This window comes from Rhinatrema bivittatum, chromosome 1 (genome assembly GCF_901001135.1).
Source record: "Rhinatrema bivittatum chromosome 1, aRhiBiv1.1, whole genome shotgun sequence".
NCBI lineage: Eukaryota > Metazoa > Chordata > Amphibia > Gymnophiona > Rhinatrematidae > Rhinatrema > Rhinatrema bivittatum.
The window spans coordinates 758,632,367-758,650,444 of record NC_042615.1 but is presented as its reverse complement, the minus strand read 5'-3'; the positions used below and the strand labels follow the sequence as shown (position 1 = coordinate 758,650,444).

The 18,078-nt window shown below is 41.5% G+C and overlaps 1 protein-coding gene across 5 annotated transcripts in view; it reads right to left on the bottom strand.

The window, feature by feature from the left end:
* ADAMTS12 (ADAM metallopeptidase with thrombospondin type 1 motif 12) overlaps positions 1-18,078 on the bottom strand; it is a 1,111,988-nt gene that overhangs the window by 520,350 nt on the left and 573,560 nt on the right. For all 5 annotated transcript variants that reach the window (XM_029579144.1, XM_029579126.1, XM_029579135.1 and 2 more), the window contains exon 11: positions 72-164. In XM_029579144.1, the coding sequence (XP_029435004.1) occupies positions 72-164 (93 nt within the window). The remainder of the gene's footprint in view (positions 1-71; positions 165-18,078) is intronic.

The following is an 18,078-nucleotide window of genomic DNA, read 5'->3' as shown; positions in this document are numbered from 1 at the left end:
CTCATTCTTTGGCAACAAATGCATGGCAAATTGCAAACTCGCAAATCCATTGGTTAGAAGTTCAATCTCACCTTATTTTCCCCGCATCTTGTTCCGTCTGCAGCAGCATCAAGCTTTGAACGACAGGAACCTTTTACTAAGCACCAGAGAGTTTGGCAGATATTCTACAAAAGAAGAAGAAAACAATAACATTTTTCCAAAAGTCAAAATTTGCAAAACTCAGTTACAACAGAGTCCTTACCTCATTATTAAAAGTATACATTAGGCTGCAGTTGTTGCTTTCAGTAAAGAGCCCTATTCAAAATAAAGCCAGGATTTACTTTGTACAAGATGCTGTGTTTCTCAGCTTCTGATTATTTAAAATTTATTTCCAAATGTCATCTTCTCCAATGGGTGAATGGAAAAGAAGAGTAAGGATCTATCTGGCATATTAAGTAAAGCAATCCCTGCCCCAATGTAAAAACAACTATAACAATATTATCCCACCCTTTTCCCTTCAAATACTGTCAGACTGTGTATATATCTGAAATGCACAGATTGTAAAAGGTACTTGGACAAAGCACTCTATACACACAAATCACTATCAGGCCAATACAATACAGATAGCGCGTTGAATACGCACGTCCAACCCCCCCCAAACTAATAGCGCCCTCAACATGCAAATGCATGTTGATGGCCTTATTAGTTATTCCCGCGTGATTCAGAAAGTAAAATGTGCAGCCAAGCCGCACATTTTACTTTCAGAAACTACCCAAAGGTAGGCGTTAATTTCTCTCGGCGCCGGGAAAGTGTACAGAAAAGCAGTAAAAATAAAAAAATTTAAAAATTTAAAATCAGCCCGCGGCTCGCAGGTTGAAAACCGGACTCTCAATTTTGCCGGCGTCTGGTTTCTGAACCCATGGCTGTCAGCGGGTCCGGGAACCGATGCCGGCAAAATTGAGCGTCAGCTGTCAAACCCGCTGACAGCCGCCGCTCCTTTTACCGCGGGCCCTAATTAGCATATTTTTATTTACTGTATCGCGCGCTCTCCTACATTTCTTTCTGTATCGGCCTGTATATTATTCATATTACTATACACATCTGTAGCTAAAGAGAGGCAGTAGGGTAGTTGGATAGAGACATGGATACTATTATTTATTTATTTATTTATTTATTTATTTATTTAAAAAGCATATACTATAGTCTGCTGCCTCCAATGGAGTGGGTTACACTTGACACACATAATAAAATATAATGTTATACATTATAACACATTCAACATACATTGCTTCATAAAACATATAAAACTGAGCAATGCTAGCCCTAAAAAGAATAGTCTTTAATTCATTCCTAAAAGGAACGTGCGTTGACGCCATTGCCTGTTTTACCAGTTCCTCCTCAGTTTGCCCAGTCAACAGTTAGGTCCTCCAGAGCTCCCTGGTTTGATAGCCTATACACCCACCCATTATCCCAGACCCTTTGCACGCCTCTGAAATGGCTCGTTAGTTTTTTTTTTTTTTTTTTTTACTTATACGCCATCCATTGCAGAAGTAAAGTTATGTAGCAAGGGACCACGGTGCGTGTAGGATCACATAAGTATTTACGTGTTACTTTCTGGTTCAAGTCTCAGAATGCCCACGTACCACCCATGCCTCACCCAGACCATGTCCATGCCCTGCCCTTTTTGAGAAGTTCCAAGATGCGTGCGCAGCAGCATTTACATGTGTACTCAGACGGCTTTTAAAATCCACTCAGCATGCGCGAGCCCATCATAGTCGCACATCCCCTAATTTTGACGCGTGTCTGGCTCTTAAAATTCACCTTTTAATTCCTGAGAGAGAAAATTCCAGAGAACAGGTGCAAGTTAGGGGCACCTCAAATAGTTGAGTCCCTATTGACCTAATGGTTCTTATTGGCCTATACCATTTTAATCTCTCAGTGACAATAGATTTATGCTCTGCATAGACCCTCCTGTGAATCAGATTCAACACTTTAAACTTTGAATGATATCTTATTGACAGCCAGTGCAAGTCAATTATGATGGGGAAATATGTTTTCCCTTTTTTTTCTCCCGGTTAGCAAACATGCTGCTGCATTCTGGACTCGTTGTAACACGTGGACTAGCTTTTCAGGGCACGCAATCCAGAAAATGCTACAGTAGTCCAGATGGCTAATAACTAGGGACTATAATACTGATCTAAACATGTTTGTAGAAAAATTTATTTTAATGGCCTTAGTAATTTTAACGTATAAAAGGCAGCCTTTGCTAAATGCTGGACATGTGCTTTCATAGTCAATTTGGAGTGCAATATTATTCCAAGATTCCTAACTTCCTTTAACACTGTTAAGGAAGTCCCTTCAAAAAATACAGAAAAATCATCAGTTGATAGAGAGATTTTTCCAACCTATAGCTATCAGGTTTTGGCAACATTTAAAGTCAGCCCTTGCACAGCAAGCCAGTCCTGTAAGGATGATAAGCATTGTTGAAAAAATATTTGAGGAAAAATGTCATTCTCATCACAGGGGATATACAGTTGTAGGTTGTCTGCATAGATATAATACATTACGCCCACGGTTTTAAGTATTTGCCCAATAGGAGACAAGAATATATTGAAGAGCACAGAGTATAGGGGAGATCCTTGTGGTACTCCCATACATAGGGTCTCCATGTTGAAAAGGAATCACTCAACCTCACCTGCTGATTCCTCTTGGAGAAATAAGATTCAAACCACTTGAGTGCCTTACCCCCAATCCTGATTTGGCTCAGCTGGAATGCTCATAAATCATACTTTATGGTGTTGAAACCTGATACTATATCTAACTAGCAATATTCCAGTTTTTCCTTGTTCAAATTTACAGTACAGATCATCTAGAAAGAACACTAACAGCAATTCAGTATTGTGGATCTTTTGAAATCCGAATTGTGATTATCCACACTGATATGATCCTCTAAATAATCATCCAATTGAACCAGGACACATTTCCACAATAATTTTGGCCAAGATGGGAAGATTTGATATTGAGCAGAAGTTTGTAATCTCATCTGGGAGATTACTATTCTTCCAAACAGGTCTTACAGTCACCAATTTGAGACTCTCAGGCATTACCCCTTCTGACATGGATTTGTTTACTATAGCTGCCATGACTTAATAATAGAGGTCTTTCATATCCTTAGTAGTATGGGTCTAGTGGAAAAAAAGGCAGCATGAAGTCTGTCCACCAATGTTGTAAGCTCATGAACTGATACAGTTCAGAAGGCGGTCCAATATGGTGTTGGACAATTGTCTGGTTACATTTGATGTAATCAACTGCTGGTGGATGGAAGCAATCTTTTCTTCAAAGTAATTTGCCAACATATCACAGCTGGGATCACTATGGAAATCAATTATTGGTCAGGAAGATAATTTCTTCACAATGGCGAAGAGCTCAAGTGGATGATTAATATAATTCCGTAACTTTAGGGTGTTTGGAACCTGGTTGTGGAAGCAAAATAGAAGACCGCCTTTCCTTGCCTTTGTTAGAAGTTCAGGAATCCGGGGAACAGTCTGGGTTGGGGCAGACAGCAGACAACCAAATCAATGCAGCGTAATCCAGAGGCAAGCAGCAGAAGGCAGATCCAAATGACAATCCGGGTCGGGGCAGGCAGCAGACAATAGAACCAAGGCAACGGAATCCAGAGGCAGGCAGCAGATCCAAGTCACAGTCCAGGTCGGGACAGGCAGCAGACAAAAGAACCAAGCAGAACAAAACCAAGCCGAGTGATCCAGAGGCAGGCAGCAAAGAGAAAAGGTCCAAACAGTCCGGGTCAATTCAGGAGGCAGAGACAAGCAATAATCCAACAGAGCTCCTGCACAAGCAAGCCTGTAGCTGCGGCACTGCTGTGCTGGAGAACTCCTCTTAAATACAGCTTTTTCCCGCGCTCTGCGGGAACTTCCGCCGGCAGCTGATGTCAAAAGGGGTGGAGTCAACCCGCGGGTCACGCTGAGTCTGAAGCAGCCGTCGCGCAGAGGCGCGGGAGTCAGCAGGAATCCTCCTACTGGTAACATAGGGTATACAGTGGATTTAGAAAGTATTCGGAGGGTGTACAGAAAAGCAGTTTAACTAATAGGGCCATCAACATGCATTTGCATGTTGTGGGTGCTATTAGTTTCGGGGGGGGGGGGGGGGGGGGTTGGACGTGCATTTTCAACACGCTATTACCCCTTACTGTATAAGGGGTAAAGCTAGCGCGTCGAAAATGCACGTCCAAACCTGGGCTAACAGGGCGCTCCACCAGAGCGCACTGTACTGTATCGGCCTGATATTGGGGAAGTAGTGTCTTTCACCTAGGAAGAGCCTGTGGAGTAAAGATTTCATCAGAGAAGTGGAATCCTATTCCTTGCCAGAGGGAAGGAGCATTGAAGAAATGTGGCTTTGCTGCTGACTCAAGTGTGCTGCACTTGAGAGGAGAGTGCCCATTGGTACTGTCATAAGAGATCTATACTATATAATAAGAATTCAGGAGAGCTATGAGAATTGGGACTTTATTCTAACCATTCTACAGTGAGGAGAAGTACTTATCATAGCTGGGAGCTGAGCGAGGGATTGCCCTTCCTGTGATCACAGTAACTGGAAAGGAGAAGGAGATTACATAATGAGGAATTTGATGCCATTAAATTCAAAGACTTCACTAGAAGAATTAAGTCACAAATTTATTAATCTTTCCACTACTTACTTATTTATTGACTTTATTTGAAACCACTAAGTTTGAATGCTGTAAATATTCTTCACTTATCAACTGTTGCTAAGTTACTAATATTCGTTCGATGTAAAACGCCCTCCAGGCGTATGTTTATTTGTTAACTGTAAACTGAGGTTATATCCCCGATGAACGTCGGTATATAAAATTTCTAAATAAATAAATAAACAACCTATCAGTAAAGTAGTTGGAAATCACATTGCTTTCAGTGTGATTTCTGAATGCCAAGGCTGTATTAGTACTATTTATAGAGAAGGAAAAATGGCTTTTATAGAGTTTAATGCAAAAGGGCCTTGAAGCTAAGCTTCCCTCCACAGATTTCTAAAGCCTTCCTGTTAGGAAATATATGGTAACAGTATGTCCTTCTATAGAGTTGAGAGAAAGAGGTTGAGGGAGTGAGATTAATAATCACACCTGAGGGAAGGGATAACACCCTCCTTAGTAGGAACAGAGATCCTTCCACTACCTCTGCAGAAAAAAAAAAAACAGTTTACACTTTTGCCAGTAGCAGATCCCAGATAAGCACATCTGTAGCACCCACAAGTTGGCCACTAGTTGTCACTGTGTCCCTGTATTACTCCTGGGGGGATTTTCTGCACAAAAAAATTAAAAATTCTGCAAACTTTATATTGGTCAAAATAACACAATTTACATGACAGTCTTTATGTAATTACATTTTAAATTAATACAGAAAAAAGTTATTACTTAGAGATGCAGAATTTTAAATATTTTGAGCAGAATTTCCCTAGAAATTCATTGTAAGAGTGTCCCTTCCACTTGCTCTCCCTACTCCCCTGGCCACTTTGCCCTCTCAGGCCCCAATTCTTCCACCTGCCAGTATCTCTCCCCTCCACCACTAGGCTCAACCCCTTCCACTCGCTCTCCCTACTCCCCTGGCCACTTTGCCCTCTCAGGCCCCAGCTCTTCCACCTGCCAGTATCTCTCCCCTCCACCTCTAGGCTCAACCCCTTCCACTCTATTGCCCAGAGTTTGACCCCATTTTCAGTACTGCCCCTCACACAGGCTCCCTCTGTACCTCCTTTTCTCACACACATGCTCCCTCTCTCTAGTACACATACACACACTCTCATACAGGCTCCCTCACTCTCTCGCACACACACACATCCCCTCATACAGGGTCCCTCTCTCTTGCATACACACCCACACAAGCTCCCTTTCTCTCTCACATATACATTTTCACACAGGTTACCTATGTCTTTCTCTCACGCACTCCTTCACACAGGCTCTGTCTCACACATACACAATCCCTTCACACAAGCCAGCACCCTCACATACACACAATCCCTTTTTTATACACATCAGCTCCCAATCTCTCACACACATACACACTCCTTCACAATCTCCTCATATAGACTCCCTCTCTCTGACACCCACACTCAAGCATCTCCCCCCTCACCTCCCATGCTCTCTCTCAGCCCCTCCTGCTTGCCCCCCTGCTCTCTCACCCCCCTGCTCTCTCTCACCCCATCCCCTTCCCTCTCACTCCCCCTCCCCTTTCCCACACCCCTCTCCCTCTGCTCTCACACACAAACATTCACTCTCACCGGGACCTTCATCTTCGCCTCGAGTGGAGCATTTCCCGTGGCACCAGGGGCCTTCATTTTCACCACAAACAGCGTGCGTCCCACGGCACCGGGGGCCTTCATCTTTGCCACGAGCGGAGCACATCTCATGGTGCGCCGGGGCTTTCATCTTCGCGCGCTCCGTTCGTGGCATGCTTGGGTCTCCTCTGCCATTTTCTGCGCAGAATTGCCAAATTCTGCAAAGAAAATGGCAATTCAATGCGGGGGGGGGGGGGGGGTGTTCTGTGCTCCTCAGTAGTGCAGAATTCCCCCAGGACTACTGTATAGAACCTTTAATATCATGAGCCTCCCATCCCTCTCAGCCTCTCCCAACTTGGAAGATCTGGACTGGATGCCTCAATCCTATGTAGCCCAGCCATTTTAGTGTTCTTTGGAGTCAGTTTGATTTAGATTCAGAGCCGTGAGGATGTAGCTTTTCCATTCTCTGGTGAGGCCTCCCTGCCTCATCAGGAACTTTATATTTTTAAGAGGTGCTCTCTGTGCACAACCTGCCAGAGGGCTGTCCTCCTGTATTTGGCTGCAGTGAGAGAGATTTTTGTCTGATTCCCTTTGGGGTGAAAGGGCTCTCATCCCAGAGTCCTGAAGACCTGTGAGCCCCTCTACTCCCTAGATGGAGCAGGTACCAGTGACAGATCTTCTGACTGAGAAGGGACTCCTGCTTAAACCTTGTGCCCTTTGGAGAAGGTTCCCCCGGACACAAAGGACATGGGCTAAAGACCTGTGAGCCTTAATCTATACCCTAGATGAGGCAAGTATCAGTGATAGTAAAGCAGCAGCCACCGAGAGATTTTTTTTTTTCAGAGAACAAGTATTTGGATATTGTTTTGTGGGGAGGTTTTTGACTCGCTTATCCCCACAGGGATGCAGTGCTGGAATAGCCTGATCCCCCTTTAACTTTCCCCCAAGAGAAATCCACAGGAACAACAACTAAGAATGAAGGAGCAAGACCAGCAGACCCCAATCGGATCTCTACTCATGGGAGCAGAATGGGCTGGGTGGTTCAGGAAGGAAATGGAGTCAGAGAGGGCCGTTTTTCTGTGAATGTGGGAATCCCTCCAATAGGATTCCCGGTTAGCTGCTGGGTGAGCTTTGTACAAGCAAAATCACCACGGAAGCTCTACCCAGATGCCTGAAATAAAAGGAAAACTACCTACAGAGAAATACACTCATGAACCAGATGTAACTTCGACCTTAGTGACAAATGGACTTAACTATTACCAAGCAGTAAACTTTATTTTAACACCCAAAGTCTGTTTCTGTCTGATTTGTCTCAGCATCTCACCCCATGGGATGTACCTATAGTTTTACACACACTGAAAGCATGAAACCATGGTCTGGTCTTTAAGCAAGAACTTCCCCCATAAAAGGAATCCCCCCAGGTTTAAGTTAAACATAGGAGTACATTGCTAGCCAGAGCAGCCCCAAAGAGTAAAATACATTTGCGGGACCTTAAGATTAAAAGCCCCCATTAAGGGTTTCACATAAGCTGAGCCACATTGTTGCAGGAAATCTGAGACGGCACATGGCCCATATGACATGGAATTCCGTCCTCATACTTTGTTGCTTTCTGAAAACCTCATGATTTCCAGACTATAGCTTCAAATTTTCTTTCTTCCTAGCATGCATTTTGCGGCAGGGCCCTGATCAGAACTGAAGCTCCTAGAAAACATGCAAGGGGCATTCTACAGTGTGTCAGAGCGGGGCTGGGGCCTGTGACACCGATAATACTTGGGGGGGGGCAGAGGGGTGTTAGCGACTGCAAACATTGCACTAGTATGGTGAATCCCACCAGGAGGTGGGATTCACAATGTCTTGGAACCCCAAACTGGCAATCACATGACATAGCTTGTTCGTTCTGTTCTGTAGCCCTGTAAAATACCTAAAAATAAGGATTTCATCTGGCTGTAATATGCTCTCCCCCCAAATTGGGATGACCCCATGCTTAGTGACATTTTCTGAGCACCACAGTTTTGCTAAAGGAATGTATGAACCAGTAGTCTAGACAGAGTGTGCAATCTGAGTCATACTCATTTCTTTCTGTAACTATGGTAAAATGTGAATATAATAGTTGTTAGACTAGGGGGCTTAAACGAAAAAGCAAATTCAGCATCACCGGTTGTCAAAAATTTAATGAATGAATTATTTACTGTAAATAAACTCTTCAGCTACAAGTTTAAAGATGCTCTTTATTAGGATCATAAATCAACAACGCAGAAAACAATTGATAATGTCTGATAAATGAGATGTTAGGAAGAAGTACCTGAACTGTAGTTTATCATTTCAAAACTTAGTTTCTTTAAGCAATTACAAATCTCATTAGAAACATATTAAACTCGTAATCTCCTCAGAACACAGCACTGACATTCTTATCTATGGAAGAATATAGTATGCACTTAGGAAGTTACTGTGTCTGTATGAGAGGATATTGTTTAACTGCAGTTGTTTATTTCACAACTTCAAATACTGCTTTGCCTTTTTATTTAAACTGCTTTTGCTTGTTTAAATAGTTTATAACAGGCCTTATATAATAGCAGGGAGCGGGATTACCCTCAGATATTTTTCTGGCCTACCAAAAAGACTCTGCTGAGTTTATCAGACTGCACTCACACTCTGCTTAATGGTATTTCCTCCCGCCAATTTGGAGGTCCTGTTTACTTAGGAATAACATTCAAAATCTCCTGCTTTATTGACAGAATGCATTTTTGGGGGGAATAACCTCTAGCAGACTGCAGTATGTATAAACAAATTTGGAAAGAAGAAAAGCCCATAAACCATTTTTTGGAATAGTCACCATTTGCTGTATCCCTGGGAGTGAGAAAAAATAAATGGATCTTACTCTTTGCAATCTGCTGATGTAGGGTTGCTAGCAACCTGAATTGGTAACTGTTGAAGACAGGATGCAGGGATCTATGGATGTTTGCTCTAAGCATTAGAATATATTCCTTCTTTTTGGAGTATACAAAAGTTCCAAATGTGTTCTTTATCAGAATATCTGTGTCTGCGCTGTTTCTTTGCTCTTGGTGGACTTACTATAGATATGGATGTAAGGACTTTTTTATGTATTTTAAAACATTTTTATTACTGCTTCCCTTATACGAGCATCAGAAGCACATAGTCTCCCCTTTTCGGATTCTTTACCATAAGTACACAAATAAGCTATCATACTGTTTGGGTTGTGGTATGATAAGCATACATCTGCCATAGGTGAGCTATAAGGCGCCATATTACAATTTAGAAACCTAGAAACTTGATCGCAAGAAAAGACCGTACAGTCTATCTAGTTTGCCCATTATGATGGTTATTATATACCCTGAGAGAGGATGGATGAGGAGGTCAGGGGGGCAATCTGTGCAAGGGAGGAAACCTGGGTGGAACCTTCAAAACCCAAGAAGCCCCAGGTTAGGGGAAAAGCTCTTTCTTCAAGAAGCAATGGGGGAAGGGGAGGGTTGGAGAACAAAGAGGGAGGGACGGCATAGCAAGGGGGAAGGGACACCCAGGTGGACTGGAAGGAGAAGGGGAGGTGGCTTGTAGAGGGGCCCAGACAGGAACAGGAAGAAGGACTACTAAAGGAAGAGGGAGACATGGAAGAGATGGAGATGGATGTGTTGGAGAGTCTAGAGCCAGAGCTGGGGCTGATGCTGATGGAGGTGGCCAATGAATGATGGAGACCCCTCAAGGACACCTGGATCAGTAACACTAGACAGGTTAGAGTCTGATAAGAAGAAACTGCTGAGGATGGTTGTAGCTGTAGTTGGGCAAGGCAAGTGTATGAGTCTCTCTCTACAAGCTTCAGTGAGTAGTGGCAGTAAGGGCTTGGTTTCCCTCGAATCAAGCCCACAAGCACTGGACTAGGTGCTTAAAAAGTTTCTTCTGGCAAAAGCCAGAGACTATGCCAGAAACAGGGAGGTTTAAACCCAGTTGCAAAAGCCAGTGGCTGTGCTAAAATCAGAGAAGTTTAAAACCCAGTGGCAGAAGCTAGAGACTGATCACCCAGCGGTTCTCTTCAGGAACAATGGTTTGACCGGAACTCTGTTCAGACGGCCTGCCACGAAGTGGACTGTGACGTTAGATGCAAGTATTGACTCCTGGTTGTTTAAGCTCCCTGCAGGGTTAAAGCATCCACTCAAGCCATGGCTGTGTTTTGAGGTTGCCTTATTATGTTGAAGAATCTTGCAGAGGAGAAATGGTTAAAGAAGCATTGGCTGTGTTGGGGAATACTACAACCTACTTTTAACCTGTGGGAAGGTGGACCTGATGATACCATTCCACAACTGCTTAGTACCACAATCCATACCACTTCCCTCAGAGACCACCTGTGCTTGTCCCATGCATTCTTAAATTCAGATATTGTCCTTGTTTCACCACTTCCATGGGGAGGCTGTTCCGTGCATCTACCACCCTTTCTGTAAAGAACTGCTTCCTTTGATTACTCCTCAATCTACTCCTTTTCACTCTCATCCCATGAATCTTCATTCCAGAGTCTCCTTTCCATTGAAAGGAACCCACCTTGTACATTGATAACTATGAGGTATTTAAATGTCTCTGTCATACCTCCACTGTCTCACCTGGCCTCTAGGGCAGTGATTCTCAACCAGTGTGTCATGACATACTAGTGTGTTGCCAAGCACCAGCAGATGTGTTGCGGCTTCCCGGTGTCCCCATTGCCCCAGTTGTTTTTCCCACCCTCTCCTCCACTGCAGTGAGACACAGACATTGTACCTGAAGACTGGAAGGTGGCCAATGTAACCCCAATATTTAAAAAAGGCTCCAGGGGCGAACCGGGTAACTATAGACCAGTGAGCCTGACTTCAGTGCCGGGAAAAATAGTGGAAACTATTCTCAAGATCAAAATTGTAGAGTATATATAAAGACATGGTTTAATGGAACACAGTCAACATGGATTTACCCAAGGGAAGTCTTGCCTAACAAATCTGCTTCATTTATTTGAAGGGGTTAATAAACATGTAGATAAAGGTTTACTGGTAGATGTAGTGTATTTGGATTTTCAGAAGGTGTTTGACAAAGTCCCTTATGAGAGACTTCTAAGAATTAAAAAGTCATGGGATAGGAGGCGATGTCCTTTCGTGGATTACAAACTGGTTAAAAGACAGGAAACAGATAGTAGGATTAAATGGTAAATTTTCTCATTGGAAAAGGGTAAACAGTGGAGTGCCTCAGGGATCTGTACTTGGACCGGTGCTTTTCAATATATATATATATATATATATATATATATATATATATATATATATATATATATATATATATAAATGATCTGGAAAGGAATAAGACGAGTGAGGTTATCAAATTTGCAGATGATACAAAATTATTCAGAGTAGTTAAATCACAAGCGGATTGTGATACATTACAGGAGGACCTTGCAAGACTGGAAGATTGGGCATCCAAATGGCAGATGAACTTTAATGTGGACAAGTGCAAAGTGGTGCCTATAGGGAAAAATAACCCTTGCTATAGTTATACAATGTTAGGTTCCATATTAGGAGTTACCACCCAGGAAAAAGATCTAGGCATCATAGTGGATAATACTTTAAAATTGTCGGCTCAGTGTGCTGCAGCAGTCAAAAAAGCAAACAGAATGTTAGGAATTATTAGGAAGGGAATGGTTAATAAAACGGAAAATGTCATAATGCCGCTATATCGCTCCATGGTGAGACCGCACCTTGAATACTGTGTATAATTCTGGTTGCCGCATCTAAAAAAAGATATAGTTGCAATGGAGAAGGTACAGAGAAGGACAACCAAAATGATAAAGGGGATGGAACAGCTCCCCTATGAGGAAAGGCTGAAGAGTTTAGGGCTGTTCAGCTTGGAGAAGAGAAGGCTGAGGGGGGATATGATAGAGGTCTTTAAGTTCATGAGAGGTCTTGAACGAGTAGATGTGACACGGTTATTTACACTTTCGAATAATAGAAGGACTAGGGGGCATTCCATGAAGTTAGCAAGTAGCACATTAAAGACTAATCGGAGAAAATTCTTTTTCACTCAATGCACAATAAAGCTCTGGAATTTGTTGCCAGAAGATGTGGTTAGTGCAGTTAGTGTAGTTGGGTTCAAAAAAGGTTTGATAAGTTCTTGGAGGAGAAGTCCATTAATGGCTATTAATCAATTATACTTAGGGAATAGCCACTGCTATTAATTGCATCAGTAGCATGGGTTCTTCTTAGTGTTTGGGTAATTGCCAGGTTCTTGTGGCCTGGTTTTGGCCTCTGTTGGAAACAGGATGCTGGGCTTGATGGACCCTTGGTCTGACCTAGCATGGCAATTTCTTATGTTTTATGTTCTTAATAAAGCTCTGGAATTTGTTACCAGCGGATGTGGTTAGTGCAGTTAGTGTAGCTGGGTTCAAAAAAGGTTTGGATAAGTTCTTGGAGCAGAAGTCTATTAACGGCTATTAATCAAGTTTAGTTAGGGAATAGCCACTGCTATTAATTGCATCGGTAGTGTGGGATCTTCTTAGTGTTTTGGTAATTGCCAGGTTCTTGTGGCCTGGTTTGGCCTCTGTTGGAAACAGGTTGCTGGGCTTGATGGACCCTTGGTCTGACCCAGCATGGCAATTTCTTATGTTCTTATGTTCTTCCCCTAGGATTGCTGCTATTCTGCCTAGGCAGGAATTGCAGCAGTGTTAGTGGAAGCTGACAACATTTTGTCAGCTTCAGTCAGTTTAGAGCCCATTATAAGGGCACTCAGCTTATTTATAAATTGCCTATACAAAACTGTGCCAAAGCACTATAACTGACACTTTCCCTGATCCAACTTTCATGGCACTCAGACAACGAAACTGATCAGATTTATCTGACAAGACTTACCTCTGGTAAGACCATGCTGCCTTGGATCTTGTAATCCACTGGATTCCAAAATCTGCATTATCCTCTGTTTTAGAGTGATTCCATTAATTCACTCACCACAGACAGGCTAACCAGATGTAGGTCCCAGCCTCCTACTTGCTTCCACTTTTGTGATGAGGAAGCACATCAGTCTGACTCCAGTCCTCCAGAAGTATTCCTAACTCTAAAAAAAAGCAGCGGAGTTACCAGAACATATGTAAGTATCCCATCTGGCCCATCCTTAAGTTGAACTCCGCACAAACATACTTTTCTAAAAAATGAGGTTTATCTAACTATCAGTCTTATTGTGTCTATTTTCCATGGTCTTACTCCAGGCCTGTCTTCACTGAACACTAACCAGAAAAATGTATTAAGCATCTATGAAGACCAAATCAAAATCATTTAGCCGGCTAATTCAGATGTTAGCCAGCTAAATGAATATTTGGGCACATATCGAGCTCAATTCTCATCAGCTAATAAGTTAGGAGGCTAGAATTTAGCTGGATAAGTTAGGAGTGATCCAGGGATGTAATTAGAAGGAGTTGAGTTTGCCGGATAAGTTAAATGGCTAATGCCGATATTCAGAGTTACCAAAACCAACAACACACATAGAAAAAGATTATTATTTTTTTTACATTTGTTTTCCTTTCTTCTTGTCTTCATTCAACTTATACTGCTAACACGCTGCCGTGAATGGATGTTTCGCCATCTTTCAATGTGGATTGAGTAAAAGCTAAGTACAATCGTGATGTTTATGGGAGAATGCATATAAACTATTTAGATCTCAGTTGTATGAAGAATGAAGTGTTCCTTGTTGACAGAGGCAGACTGTTCCATCTGTCTTTGACAAAAATTCATTTTTGACAAGATTTAATCAAATTAAAAAAAAAAGTTACAAAAATAATTTTTGAATAAATAGTAAATAAAATATTGGGGGATGGTGGTTGTTCGTGATTAAAAAATAGTAATAAAGTTAACCTGGATGGTAACTTTAAACTTTATGAAGCGACCATTTTCCTCTATAAAAATTTTTTGTAGAAAAGAATTTTTGTCTTGAATAAAGAGCTTGGAATAATGTTGGTAATCTAGGTTGGAGATTTATAAGTTGATGGACGACAAGAAGAAAGGAAAACAAATGTAAAAAAAAAAAAAATTTCTATGTGGGTTGTTGATTCTGGTATTTGTAGAATTACCTACATTGGTGGATCTTGCGGTTGATATTCAGAGTTAGCCAGATGACTTAGCTGGCTAAATCTGGTTGGGCCAAAGAGCTGTCCTAAAGTTAGCTGGCTAAATTAAAGATACCTGGCTATATTCTGTAGTGTGGCTTCATTACTAAATATACCTCCAAAGTTAGCCAGATAAGTTTATCTGGCTAACTTTACTGTCTGCACTGTGTTTGAATATGGGCCTCTACACCTTTTCCTCATCATCCAATATATATTCCTCCTTTTCTCCTCTCACAATGTAGCTTTCGCACTTCCTCCTATCACTAACATTTCTGAAAACAGTCTTGCTCCCCATTTTACTGTATTTGCTATTTTTCTTCCGTTTGCATCATTGCTCTCCTTAGTACTTGCTTAGCTTTATTTTCCTTTTCCAGATAGTTTTGCCTGTCTTCTTTCTGTGAATGCTTTTAGTTTATGTATGCTAACCTTATTTTCCTTTCAGTTTCAGCCACTTCTTTAAAAAAACCGTAGTGACTTCTTTTTCCTCTTATATTTTTCTAATAAAGTGATTGGTTACCTTTACATTATTTGCTTTTAGTTTTGCCCACTCCACTTCTAGATCTCCTAGATTTACCCATCCAGTTAACGACTCCTTGAGGAACTCCCTCATTTTAACAAAGTTAGTTTTCCTGAAGTCTAGGACCCTTACCTGTGCTCTAAAGCTGAACTACACGATCCAGTGATCATCCACAAAATCTGAATCACTTTCACCATTGGTAAGCACCAGGTCCAGGATTTATTTATTTGGCATTTTTCTAGACTGCTTTCACAATCCCAAGGATAGTTCAAACTGTTTTACAAATGTCAAAGCATAAATTCGATACAAAAATAAAACAAAATGCCAAAAAAGCATACACAAACAAGAGATATTCAAATTAACACAAATAAAATATTAACACAGGCCCTTCCATGTGGGCTCTGTTACCATTTGATGGAACAGTTCTCCCTACAAGGAATCCAGGATCTCCATGCTTCTAGAAGACATCATACCTGGAATGTCCCAATCAACATCTAACATATTGAAATCCCCTAGAAATAGCACCTCACCTTTCTTAGCAATGTTGTGAATATCCTCCATTAAATCTCTATCCATTTCTTCTCCTTTTGAAGGAGTATCACACCAGTATTGGTGGGTATTCCATTCCCACTTTCCAGATTAACTCACAGAGCCTCCTCCTTACCTTTTAATATTATTTTTTTAATAAATAGTGCCACTCCTCCTCCCTTTTTGCTACCCTGCCTTTTCTGAGTAGTTTGTAGCCCAGAATAAATATATTCCAATCGTGGTTTTCCATGTACCATGTCTCCTTGACAGACTACATCCAAGTTAGCTTCTTCCTTGATTGTCTCTAGATCAGGGACTTTATTTCTCATATTATGGGAATTAGTATACATAGCTTTTGAGATGTTGCCCTTTTTCCTCATTTCTAGTCAGGTGTTTAATGTGTTACTTAACTTAGGGCTTATACTTACCTCAATGCTTTTTTCATCCATCCCCAATTATCCTAGTTTAAAGCCTTTCTCAGTAGGTTTGTTAGTCTGCTCTGGAAGACACCACCCCTTCTTCAATAGGTAGATACCTTCTCTGCTTAGCAGTCCTTGAAATGCCATCCCATAGTCCAGGAAGATTACATACTTTCATTGACATCATCTACACAATCATTCATTCATTCATTCACCTCAAGAATGTGAGCTTCTCTGCCTTGGCCTTTATTCTTGACTGGGAGAATTGAGGAAAGAATCACCAGTGTAACTATCTGATTCATCATGTCTCCATGAAGTCACTTTTGATATGTTCCAGAGGATATCTAGCACTATCATTTATGCCAACTTGGATGACCAGCAGTGAATAATAGTAGGCTTGATGATTCTCAGCAATCTCTCAGATCTTGGCACCTAGCAGACAGCATAACTTTCAGGATAGCGTGAATATCGGCAGATGGATGTCTCTTTTCCCTTGAGAAGAGAATCACAAACTACCACTATCCTTCAGTTCCTAGGTATAGTGGTTACTGATCATGCAGCTTTAAGGCACATGAGCCTAGGTTCCTCCTCATCCTGGAATGATTTATCCACTTCTACATCCCGGGCCGCATAGTGATTCTTCAGCTCCAGTGAATGTGGAGTCAGGGAGAGGATTTGGTAACCTTGTCCTATTGTCATCTCGCAGTCCAGTTTCTCCTTCCCCTCCATTGAAGTTTTCTATCTTTGATGCTTCAAGAAGCATTTCATTGAGGTAGTCCTCATTGTCACAGATACATCTAAACCTCACCACCTCATCTCTCAGCTTAGCCACCAGTTTCTTGAGTGAATTGACCTTCAGGATTCTTTTACACTGAAAATCTGTCTGGACAGAGGCAGAAATAGTAATTATGATGGCAAATTTGGTAACACCATGATTTCGAGCCATTCTTCTGTTCTTCTTAGGATCTTTATACCTGTAGAAAGAAATGAGAAAAAAAGACCTACCAAATTTCCTACCTTTCCCTTAGCTGACCTGTAAGTATAATCAGCTAAGCTTCCTTTCTAAGAAATCTAATACCTACACACTGATTCTCTTTTTAGCCTGTTTGCTTGCTCATGTGTAATTATGAGTTATGGAGTAATATGTCTTATCTTTTAGTTTATAAAATGTTTTTTTTTAATCTATTTTATCCATTTTTTATCAATTGCTTAGATATATGAACAGACCAACTACAACTAATTATCTGGATAACCTACTATAGTATTACTAATTGAGCTCCCTCTGAACTTTACTTAAGTGTTATATTTTTTAGAAATGACTAACAGTCTAAACTACATATTTATGTTTCTCTGCCAATCAATGCAAATAAATCTGCATAATGCAAACCCCTAATTAGTAGATTAGTTTATATAGTAAGAATAATAGGTAGGGTGGATGTGCTGGGGTTGAGAGGGAAGAACTTTAAAGTAGAAAGAAAAAAACAAAAGAAATCTCCCAGCAGCAACTTAGATTTCCTAGCTAGAGTCATAAGGAGGCCTGCAAAGCTGAGGAAAGCCATCCTGGAGTTGTTGTTTGAGGAAAGCATCTTTCTTTGACTGAAGAGGAACATCGGGTCTAATCCACTGGATTCCAGACAGCTGCATCTAGATTTACAAGTATTACCAAAGGAAGTGCTCAGGCAGGGGTTTTCCTTACCAAAAAGTACCTGCTGTCAGGATGTACAGATTTGCTGTTAACTGAGACTGATTTCTTTGAACTTTATATGTACTTTTCAGATGCAACCAGAAAAAATGATTTATTTTTGAGCAGTAGCTAGCATGTACAGAGTATTTCTTTTACTGTGAGAAGACCACCTGTAAAGGAAACCTAGAGCCTTGAAAGACTTTACTGCCCCCACCCCCCATTCGGGAAACAATTTAGGAGCATACGTCAGAATATTGCCCCAGTACCCCCCCAGTGCGCTCTGAGACCTATTAGCCAGCAGGACAGGGGCTACATCTGTCTTCTCTCTCCTTACACTTTTCCTCGTAAACTCCCTTACTTGTTTGTGCCCTTCTCCTCAGCCAAATCCCAATTATGTGCTTTCGATCTTGCCATGCAGTATGCTTGGAATAGACTCCCTGAGTCAGTGCATCATGTTCCCTCTCTGGCCATATTCAAATCCAGTCTACTCAACTTTTTACGGCTGCTCTCATATCTTAACCATTCTCTATAATAA